Source organism: Haematobia irritans, chromosome 3 (genome assembly GCF_050003625.1).
Source record: "Haematobia irritans isolate KBUSLIRL chromosome 3, ASM5000362v1, whole genome shotgun sequence".
Taxonomy (NCBI): domain Eukaryota; kingdom Metazoa; phylum Arthropoda; class Insecta; order Diptera; family Muscidae; genus Haematobia; species Haematobia irritans.
The window spans coordinates 172,022,711-172,034,781 of record NC_134399.1 but is presented as its reverse complement, the minus strand read 5'-3'; the positions used below and the strand labels follow the sequence as shown (position 1 = coordinate 172,034,781).

Genomic DNA, 12,071 nt, shown 5'->3' with positions numbered 1-12,071 from the left:
GCCCGTCAACTCCTCGTGGACTACTTATTAATAAAGAGGAACTAAACTTTGTTTTTATACATTTTACTGGGTCATTTTTCACTATTTCCTCCTTATTTCATTTTACTGTCCCAACTCTAAAAAGAGTATAGTGCCCTTTCGTTATTTTTATGAAGACCCCTGATTTCTTTTAACGAACCAAGAAAAAAATTGTGCCCATAATGCCAAAATGATAAACAAAACACATGTCCACACATACATAAAATGCTGCTCTCAAGGCGAAAAAATATGCTGTTTGTTTTTCAAAAGTCTATTCTCTTTGTTCCGAATGTCTATTCTCTTTATTCAAATTAAATAATATTTATGGCCTTATCATAAAACAGTTTTCCGAAACAACATACAAGCGGTTTCACAGAAATTGCTCTCATTTCATTCTCTCGCTGTGTTATGTTGATATCTTTTTATTCAACCCTCCCGGTTTCCATCTCTATTTCTTTCTCTATACTAACTCTTTCTCTCTGTCGCTCTCTGAATAAAGTATCACAACATATATATGTTTACTCGAAATTTGTAAATTTATATATGTTTACATTCACGCATATTATTTTTATGAAACATTCATGCCCCAAACATAATATATTCTAACATATTAACATATGTGTCCCAAACATTTTGTGTTAGTTTAGGAACATTACATGTTTGCACTTAAATATATTGTGTTTTAAAATTGTGCCCGAAACACATTTTGTTTATATCGGAACATATGAAAAACATATTTTTCTAACAGTGTGGGTATTTAAAATTCGGCCCAGCCGAATTTACTGCTGTATATAAAGGGTGATTCTTTTGAGGTTAGGATTTTCATGCATTAGTATTTGACAGATCACGTGGGATTTCAGACATGGTGTCAAAGAGAAAGATGCTCAGTATGCTTTGACATTTCATCATGAATAGACTTACTAACGAGCAACGCTTGCAAATCATTGAATTTTATTACCAAAATCAGTGTTCGGTTCGAAATGTGTTTATCGACAAATTTTGTTCAGCGATGAGGCTCATTTCTGGTTGAATGGCTACGTAAATAAGCAAAATTGCCGCATTTGGAGTGAAGAGCAACCAGAAGCCGTTCAAGAACTGCCCATGCATCCCGAAAAATGCACTGTTTGGTGTGGTTTGTACGCTGGTGGAATCATTGGACCGTATTTTTTCAAAGATGCTGTTGGACGCAACGTTACGGTGAATGGCGATCGCTATCGTTCGATGCTAACAAACTTTTTGTTGCCAAAAATGGAAGAACTGAACTTGGTTGACATGTGGTTTCAACAAGATGGCGCTACATGCCACACAGCTCGCGAATCTATGGCCATTTTGAGGGAAAACTTCGGAGAACAATTCATCTCAAGAAATGGACCGGTAAGTTGGCCACAAAGATCATGCGATTTGACGCCTTTAGACTATTTTTTGTGGGGCTACGTCAAGTCTAAAGTCTACAGAAATAAGCCAGCAACTATTCCAGCTTTGGAAGACAACATTTCCGAAGAAATTCGGGCTATTCCGGCCGAAATGCTCGAAAAAGTTGCCCAAAATTGGACTTTCCGAATGGACCACCTAAGACGCAGCCGCGGTCAACATTTAAATGAAATTATCTTCAAAAAGTAAATGTCATGGACCAATCTAACGTTTCAAATAAAGAACCGATGAGATTTTGCAAATTTTATGCGTTTTTTTTAAAAAAAAAGTTATCAAGCTCTTAACAAATCACCCTTTACTTGTTTAATTTTTGTTTTGTAATTGACATTTCGAACTTATTAAAACAGAAGTATGAAGTTTCTTTCAATTATCAAATAAATTCAATATATTTACACTTCAATGCCTCTGAGAAGACCGGCTCTCCCATTATTGGCTACAAAAATTATCAGCTTTGTATTATTCTTTTGTACACTCGTAAGTACTCTAAAATCTGTAGAATAGAAAATTTTTGAATAGGACAATATTTCATTTCAAGACTCTTAAAATATGGGATATTGCAACTCTCTACAATCAATTCGATTCCCATTGTATAGCCGGTTGGGAAATCACAGATAAAATTGGTCCACATATTATCCTCATAACAGCATCGATGATTCCCGATATTGCATTTGTAATTTGCATAGGTATTGCAATGACTTTGACACCATGTAATTTTGGAGCAGATCCTGGAGTAAGTTATGAGCATTTAATGATAATCGATTGACGAAATTTTATTTCTATTTAGGCAATTGCTTATAATTTCATTGTTGGTATTCTCTGTCTTTGGTCCATGTGTTATATAATTGTGATTGAAAATTGCGGTAATGATGCCATACCCAAAGTGAAGAGTGTCGCTATCTTAAGTGCATTGGCTGGAGGATTGCATTTGATCAATGCTGTTATCTCTTTTATATTTCTAGCTCCGGAAGAGCGGTTATAGAGTCCATTTGTTTGAGAAATATGAATGACAAAAAAAAAAACATTGCAAAGAAAAAAATAATATGTGTTACATACAATTTTTAATGCTTCAGAACCTTTCCCTTAGGAACTTATTATAAACACCGTATACGGTTAATACAACGTAGGAATTCATCGTATTAACGAAACTTTTTCTACCAGTGTAGCCACTCGAGTCATAATCTACCAAAGTTAAGAGAAAATTTTAACAAAAGACTACCAAACAAAAACAAAATGTTATTTTGCAAAACATTTCGATTCTAAAGGGTGATACGGTCAAAAGCTGGGAAAATCGCTAAAAGTTGCCAAATCAACCGTTACAAATGTAATTAAAGTGTTTGGGGAACGTTTGTCGACAGCCAGGAAGTCTGGATCGGGGGGAAATCGAAAACCGGAAGCCGCTGAGACGACAAAGAGAGTTGCCGGTAGTTTCAAGCGAAACCCTAACCTCTCTCTCTCCGAGATGCCGCAAATAAGCTGGGTGTATCGTCTACAACCGTGCATCGAGCCAAAAAACGAGCCGGACTATCGACTTACAAGAAGGTAGTGACTCCAAATCGCGATGATAAACAAAATACGACGGCCAAAGCGCGATCCCGGAGGCTGTACACGACGATGCTGACGAAGTTTGACTGCGTGGTAATGGACGACGAAACCTACGTCAGAGCCGACTACAAGCGGCTTTCGGGACAGGAGTTTTATACGGCAAAAGGAAGGGGAAAGGTAGCAGATATTTTCAAGCACATAAAACTGTCAAAGTTCGTAATGAAATATCTGGTTTGGCAAGCCATCTCTACCTGTGGCTTGAAAAGCAGCATTTTCATAGCTTCCGGGACTGTCAACCAAGAAATTTACGTGAAAGAGTGTTTGAATAAACGTCTGCTGCCTTTCCTGAAGAAACAAGGTTGTTCCGTACTGTTTTGGCCGGATTTGGCATCTTGCCATTACGGTAAAAAGGCCATGGAGTGGTACGCCGCCAACAACGTGCAGGTGGTTCCCAAGGACAAGAACCCTCCCAACACGCCAGAGCTCCGCCCAATTAAGAAATACTGGGCTATTGTCAAGCGGAACCTAAAGAAGGCCAAAAAAAAAAAACTGCTAAGAACGAGCAGCAGTTCAAGGCAAACTGGCTTTCTGGGGCGAAGAAGGTGGACAAGGTGGCTGTACAAAATCTGATGGCAGGTGTCAAGCGTGAGGCCCGGCAATTCGGATTTGGAAAAGCGAAAGCCTAACTGAATATTTTTCTTGAATTTTATACTAATTGAACTTGAAAAATAAATTTAATTTGATTTTTTAAATAAACGATTTCACCGATTTACACGCGTTTTCCCTTGACCAAATTTTGACCGTATCACCCTTTAAACTACAAGTGTAGCTTAACCAACAGAGGGCATTTGGGCAAAGCCCTAAGCTACACTTGTACAATGATTAAAGAAAAAACCAACAATAACAAAACAAAACGAATAAATTTTATTTCTATAGAAAATTTTGTCAACATTTTATATCTATAGAAAATCTTATCAAAATTTTATTTCTATAGAAAATATTGTCAAAATTTTATTTCTATAGAAAATTTTACCTTCTGTTTTCTTTTTGTAAATTCAAGCTCGAGGTTGAATTTACAAAAAGAAAACAGAAGGTAATAAACAAAAGGTCAAAAAACAACAAACGTATATAAAATATAGAAAATTTTGTCAAAATTTTATTTCTATAGAATATTTTGTCAAAATTTTATTTCCATAGAAACTTCTGTCAAAATTGTATTTCTATAGAAAATTTTATTTCCATAGAAACTTGTCAAAATTTTATTTCTATAGAAAATTTTGTCAAAATTGTATATCTGTAGAAAATTTTGTCAAAAGTTAATTTCTATAGAAAATTTTTGCAAAATTTTATTTCTATAGAAATTTCTGTCAAAATTTTATTTCTATAGAAAATGTTGGCAAAATTTTACTTCTATAGAAAATTTTGTCAAAATTTTATTTCGATAGAAAATTTTATCAAAATTTTGTTTCTATAGAACATTTTGTCAAAATATAATTTCTATAGAAAATTTTGTCAATATTTTATTTATATAGAAAATTTTGTCAAAATTTTATTTCCATAGAAATTTCTGTCAAAATTTTATTTCTATAGAAAACTTAATAAAAAAAATTTTGAAACAAAAAATTTTGAAATTTGTAATCTATAATACTACGTAAATATATACTTGTTTTGGCAAAAGTGCAACATTAAGAGTCCTCTCGAACCCAGCCACAAGGGATGATTTGATCCCAATTAACTTTTAACGACATGATGATGACTGATCCGAAGAGATGCTCGAGATTTGCAAACCGACAGTTTATTGGAAAAAAAGAGAATCATCTTTGGTTCAAAATCCTTAAGAAAAGGTCAAAATCCTTTAAATTCAAGTAAACTTTTTTTGAGCATAAATTCTCTGTCATACTTCCCCCTATGATTTTTGATATTTTGAAATTTTATGTTCACATTTCAAGCATCATCATCATGGTATAATTTTGTAACAAAAGTCTTAACTAAATTCTCAAAAAACTTTCAAATTTAGTCTGGAATAGCAGAAACCCTTCATTGACTAGCAATTGCGTTGCAACTGCATAACTAAGATGAAGCAAAAAAAATAACGACTATAATAGACGATTATATTAGCAAGTTAAGTTGCCGTTAATATCGTCGATTACAAAATATTCCAACGCTAAGGTGGTATTACAAAATTTCATTGTAATCCATTCGATGTTATGGCATTTTTTCTGATGCCGCCAATCATTTGAATTAATCGGTTGTTCTATTGTGGCTCTGCTGGTGGTGTGAATGTGTCTGATTCGAGTGCAAACTACGATTAGTTTGCATTTCCTCCATCGTCTAATAGCTAGTGTCAGATCAGAGACGTGGTTGAAATTTTATTATTTAAGGGGGGCAATTTTTAAAGTCTAAAATAAAAATCATGGACATTTTTTTAAATATATCAAAATTTTAATAGAGTGAAACCTCTGATTGGTGGGTGGTACCCATGGTTGCCTAAATTTTGTTCACATTTGGGAGTTGTCCAGTTAATGTGTTAGGACAGTCAGGACACCTCCACGTTTGGGAGGTGTCCTGTTTTCAGATTATCCAAGTTCGAGAGGTTTCATTGTAATTATTTTTTTTTAGGGAGAAATTTTCTACGTCTCTGTATTCACCGTCTGCCAATCTACGGAAAATGTTTTGTAGGTTCGGTCAATAATCTTTTGTAGCTGTTTTTTTTTATTATTACAAAATTATTACATTTTGCTTAATAACAGAAGACTACAAGTCAAGGCATTGCTACTGAATAAAATCTACAACAAATTGGTATTGAATCTTGAAGAAGAAAATAAAAAAATAAAAAAAACTAAAAATACCATATTAAATGTTACAGCATAGCTATGAATTGGCATTGGAAAGATGATATGACGACAACTATTCTCATGATGATGCTTTTTAGTTGAAGATGATCATGAACATGATTTTCCTATTCGCCAACGCCATTGCTGTTGGAGTGATTTAAATAAAGGTACAACAGCAACCAGATGTGAAATATGGGAATGGTTAAGCTGAGTAGAAAGATTGTTGTTAATAAATATTTGTCGGGAATACATCCATCTCAAATCACATTGACATTTGAAATCGAATACTTAACTCACGATTTATGCACGTGATAATAACATTTGTTTATTGGAAACGACGACGACGATGAAGACGATGACTGGTGTTGTTACCTTGTTGTAGTCTTGTAACTGGAAGATATTAGATCTGATGTTATCGCGATTAGTTACTGAAAATCCATAACCCTTTGAACTACTGTCGTTTACAATGGAAAGGGTGTGGTACATTCAAATGATAGAATTTAATCAGGTTTGAATATGTGCGAAGTTAATCTTTGCGCTGTACTAAAATAACGGTTACCACCACGGTTGGCGCATTTTGTAGAATTCTACCAAAAATGGTAGATTTTTTACTTTCTAGTAAATTGGTCGAATTCTTGATGTGTTGATAGATTTTGCAAAATATTCCTCCACAACTCAGATGTACTTCATAAATTTTCTAAAGGAATACAAATTTGACAAAATTTTCTATAGAAAAACAAATTTGAAAAAATTTTCTATCAAAATAAAATTTTGACAAAATTTTCTATAGAAATAAAATTTTGTTAAAATTTTCTATTGAATTAAATTTTGACAAAATTTTATATAGAAGTAAAGTTTCAACAAAATTTTATTTCTATAGAAAATAAAATTTTGCCACTCGAGCCAAAAATAATCTACCAAAATTTGAAGAAGTACCAAAAAACGGTGTGCAGTTTTTGATACAATCTTTGTGGTTTTATAAAAAAATGTTTCTTTAAAAGAATTGATTTATTATTTTATTTATATTATTATTTTATCTATATTATTATTTTATTTATATTACTATTTTATATATATTATTATTATTATACCCTCCACCATAGGATGGGGGGTATATTAACTTTGTCATTCCGTTTGTAACACATTGAAATATTGATCTAAGACCCATAAAGTACATATATTCTGGGTTGTGGTGAAATTCTGAGTCGATCTGAGCATGTCCGTCCGTCCGTCTGTTGAAATCACGCTAACTTCCGAACGAAACAAGCTATCGACTTGAAACTTGGCACAAGTAGTTGCTATTGATGTAGGTCGGATGGTATTGCAAATGGGCCATATCGGTCCATTTTTACGTATAGCCCCCATATAAACGGACCCCCAAATTTGGCTTGCGAGGCCTCTAAGAGAAACAAATTTCATCCGATCCGGCTGAAATTTGGTACATGGTGTTAGTATATGGTCTCTAACAACCATGCAAAAATTGGTTCACATCGGTCCATAATTATATATAGCCCCCATATAAACCGATCCCCCGATTTGGCTTGCGGAGTCTCTAAGAGAAGCAAATTTCATCCGATCCGGCTGAAATTTGGTACATAGTGTTACTATATGGTCTCTAACAACCTTGCAAAAATTGGTCTACATCGGTCCATAATTATATATAGCCCCCATATAAACCGATCCCCCAAATTTGGCTTGCGAGGCCTCTAAGAGAAACAAATTTCATCCGATCCGGCTAAAATTTGGTACATGGTGTTAGTATATGGTCTCTAACAACCATGCAAAAATTTGTTCACATCGGTCCATAATTATATATAGCCCCCATATAAACCGATCCCCCGATTTGGCTTCCGGAGCCTCTAAGAGAAGCAAATTTCATCCGATCCGGCTGAAATTTGGTACATAGTGTTACTATATGGTCTCTAACAACCTTGCAAAAATTGGTCCACATCGGTCCATAATTATATATAGCCCCCATATAAACCGATCCCCCGATTTGGCTTGCAGAGTCTCTAAGAGAAACAAATTTCATCCGATCCGGCTGAAATTTGGTACATGGTGTTAGTATATAGTCTCTAACAACCATGCAAAAATTGGTCCACATCGGTCCATAATTATATATAGCCCCCATATAAACCGATCCCCCGATTTGGCTTGCAGAGTCTCTAAGAGAGGGAAATTTCATCCGATCCGGCTGAAATTTGGTACATGATGTTAGTATATGGTCTTTAATAACCATGCAAAAATTGGTCCATATCGGTCCATAATTATATATAGCCCCCATATAAACCGATCACCAGATTTGACCTCCGGAGCCTCTTGGAAGTCCAAAATTCATCTGATTCAGTTGAAATTTGGTACGTAATGTTAATATATGGCCTCACACACCCATGCCAAAATTGGTCGATATCGGTCGATAATTATATATAGGCCCCATATAAACCGATCCCCAGATTTGACCTCCGGAGCACCTTGGAAGAGCAAAATTCTTCCCATTCGGTTGAAATTTGGTACGTGATGTTAGTATATGGTATCCAACAATCATGCAGGAATTGGTTCCTATCAGTCCATAATTATATATAGCTCCCATATAAACCGATCGCCAGATTTGATCTCCGATGCCTTTTGGAGAAGCATCTGGTTGAAATTTGGTATGTGATGGTAGTATATGATATTTAACAACCATGCCAAAAGTGGTCCATATCAGTCCATAATCATTTATAGCCCCCATATAAACCGATCCCGAGATTTGGTTTGGGAGCCTCTTGGAGGAGCAAATTTCATCCGAGTGAGTTGAAATTTGTGGATGGCAGTCTTTCGTAGAAGTTTCTACGCAATCCATGGTGGCGGGTACATAAGATTCGGCCTGGCCGAACTTACGGCCGTGTATACTTGTTTTATTTTTATTATATTTATTATTTTATAATAACTCCTATTAACGATTATTTGATTGGGTATATCCCTTGAATTATAAATGTGTCAAAGTTTTAAATATTTTTAGCTCGAACGAACAAGGAAAAATTGCTAATATGATCTAAAAAGAAAACACAAATTTTAGAGATGTTGACTTAATATTAACTTTAAGCAAATTTAGTCAAAATTTGATTTTTATTGAAAAATTTGTCAACATTTAATTTCTATAGAGAATTTTCTTTTCTATAGCAAATTTTGTCAAATTTTTATTCCTATAGAAAAATTTGTCAAAATTTTACTCCTATACAAATTTTGTCAAAATTTTACTCCTATAGAAAATTGTGTCAAACTTTTATTTCTATTGAAAATTTTGTAAAAATTTTATCTCTATAGAAAGTTTTGTCAAAATTTTATTTCTACAGAAAATTTTATCAAAATTTTATTTCTATAGAAAATTTTATCAAAATTTTATTTCTATAAAAAATTTTGTCAAAATTTTATTTCTATAGAAAATGTTGTCAAAATTTTATTCCTATAGAAAAATTTGTCAAAATTTTACTCCTATAGAAAATTGTGTCAAAATTTTATTTCTATTGAAAATTTTGTCAAAATGTTATTCCTATAGAAGAATTTGTCAAAATTTTACTCCTATACAAATTTTGTCAAAATTTTATTTTTATGGTTAGTGGCACTAACCGAAATATTGGAAATAAATATTAAAACAAATCAATAATCGATTGTTTCTATGACCTCAAGCCGAACAAAATTAATAATCAGAATAAACATAAAATAGGTCAACAACACTCAAAAATATTTTTAAAAAATTTTATTTCTATAGAAAATTTTGTCAAAATTTTATTTCTATAGAAAATTTTGTCAAAATTTTATTTCTATAAAAAATTTTGTCAAAATTTTATTTCTATAAAAAATTTTGTCAAAATTTTATTTCTATAGAAAATTTTGTCAAAATGTTATTTCTATAGAGAATTGTATCAAAATTTTATACCTATACAAAATTTTATCAAAATGTTACTCCTATAGAAAATTTTGGCAAAATTTTACTACTATAGAAAAATTTGTCAAAATTTTACTCCTATAGAAAAATTTGTCAAAATTTCATTTCTATAGAAAATTTTATTTCTATAGAAAATTTTGTCAAAATTTTATTTCTATCGAAAATTTTGTCAAAATTTTATTTCTATAGAAAATTTTGTCAAAATTTTATACCTATAACAGGTTGGCTGATTAGTCCCCGGTCTAACAAAGAAAAACTCTTTTTTTTTGTCAAAATTCGTTTTTATTTTTCAACATAGTTCCCTTCAAGAGCGATACAACGATTATAACGACCTTCCAATTTTTTGATACTATTTTGGTAGTACTCTTTCGGTTTTGCCTCAAAATAGGCCTCAGTTTCGGCGATCACCTCTTCATTGCAGCCAAATTTTTTCCCTGCTAGCATCCTTTTGAGGTCGGAGAACAAGAAAAAGTCCGTGGGGGCTAGATCTGGAGAATACGGTGGGTGGGGAAGCAATTCGAAGCCCAATTCATGAATTTTTGCCATCGTTCTCAATGACCTGTGGTACGGTGCGTTGTCTTGGTGGAACAACCCTTTTTTATTTTTCATATGGGGCCGTTTTGCGGCGATTTCGATCTTCAAACGCTCCAATAACGCCATATAATAGTCACTCTTGATGATTTTTCCCTTCTCAAGATAATCGATAAAAATTATTCCATTCGCATCCCAAAAAACAGAGGCCATTACTTTTCCAGCGGACTTTTGAGTCTTTCCACGCTTCGGAAACGGTTCACCGGTCGCTGTACAGTCAGCCGACTGTCGATAGGACTCAGGAGTGTAGTGATGGAGACATGTTTCACCTATTGTCACATATCGACGGAAAAACTCGGGTGTATTACGAGTTAACAGCTGCAAAAACCGCTCAGAATCATCAACACGTTGTTATTTTTGGTCAAATGTGAGCTCGCGCGGCACCCATTTTGCACAGAGCTTCCGCATATCCAAATATTGATGATGATGCTGCCACTTTAACCTAACCTAACCTATCACAATGGACTGAATAGTCTAAGTGAGCCTGAATCTTAATCGGGCTGCCACTTTAACCTTTAAATATTGATGAATGATATGACCAACACGTTCCTTTGATATCTTTAAGGCCTCTGATATCTCGATCAACTTCATTTTACGGTCATTCAAAATCATTTTGTGGATTTTTTTGATGGTTTCGTCGGTAACCACCTCTTTCGGGCGTCCACTGCGTTCACCGTCCACCGTGCTCATTTCACCACGCTTGAATTTTGCATACCAATCAATTATTGTTGATTTCCCTGGGGCAGAGTCCGGAAAGTCATCATCAAGCCAAGTTTTTGCTTCCACCGTATTTTTTCCCTTCAGAAATCAGTATTTTATCAAAACACGAAATTTCTTTTTTTCCATTTTTTTCACAATAACAAAAATTGCTTCACAAAAGACGCTCTATCTCACAAACTAATTGACTTGCAGATGTCAAATTTGGATACGAATCATTTGAAGGTTGGTACTATATAAAAATAATATGCATTTAATACTAGCGACGCCATCTATGTGTCAGACCGGGGATCAGCCAACCTGTTATGTTCATAGTACGGTTTAAAATTTTGTTAACTAACATAGCATTAACGGAAAATTGACTTTTTTTAATTTGATAAAAAAAAATAATTTTTTAATTGATTACGTTTTCAACTTTTTCAATCATCTTTCTCCATCTTTCACCCTTTTCTATTCTGTAACACAAAGCAAATATCATAATGTATAAATTATTTTTAAATGTTATCTTTTGCCCGGATGGACACGCTCGGACCATTCGGTTTGTAAGCCAACACACTATCGACTGGATCATGTAGCTCTGATACTCGTCAACACACAAATATCACTATAGCCATCAGCAAACAACTAGTGTGTAATGCATACATAAAGCATATTTAAAGAAACTTTGTTTAAAGAAAACAAACAACTTTACTTACTATTGGGTCTGATGCTCTGTTTTGGATAGAACCAAAAACGAAATAATGTAATTTTTTATACCCACCACCATAGAATGGTGACGGGGGTATAATAAGTTTGTCATTCCGTTTGTAACACATCGAAATATCGATTTCCGACTATATAAAGTATATATATTCTTGACCAGGGAGAAATTATAAGACGATATAACGATGTCCGTCTGTCTGTCTGTCTGTTGTAATCACGCTACAGTCTTCAATAATGAAGCAATCGTGCTGAAATTTTGCACAAACTCGTCTTTTGTCTGCAGGCAGGTCAAGTTCGAAGTTGGGCTA

General features: G+C 33.8%; 1 protein-coding gene across 1 annotated transcript; it reads left to right on the top strand.

The window, feature by feature from the left end:
• The first annotated feature begins 1,798 nt into the window (after positions 1-1,798).
• Positions 1,799-2,488, top strand: LOC142228040 (uncharacterized). Its single transcript, XM_075298320.1, has 3 exons — positions 1,799-1,923; positions 1,985-2,179; positions 2,234-2,488. The coding sequence occupies exons 1-3, from the start codon at positions 1,849-1,851 to the stop codon at positions 2,426-2,428; spliced, it is 465 nt and encodes a 154-aa protein (XP_075154435.1). The 5' UTR covers positions 1,799-1,848; the 3' UTR covers positions 2,429-2,488.
• Positions 2,489-12,071: the final 9,583 nt, after the last annotated feature.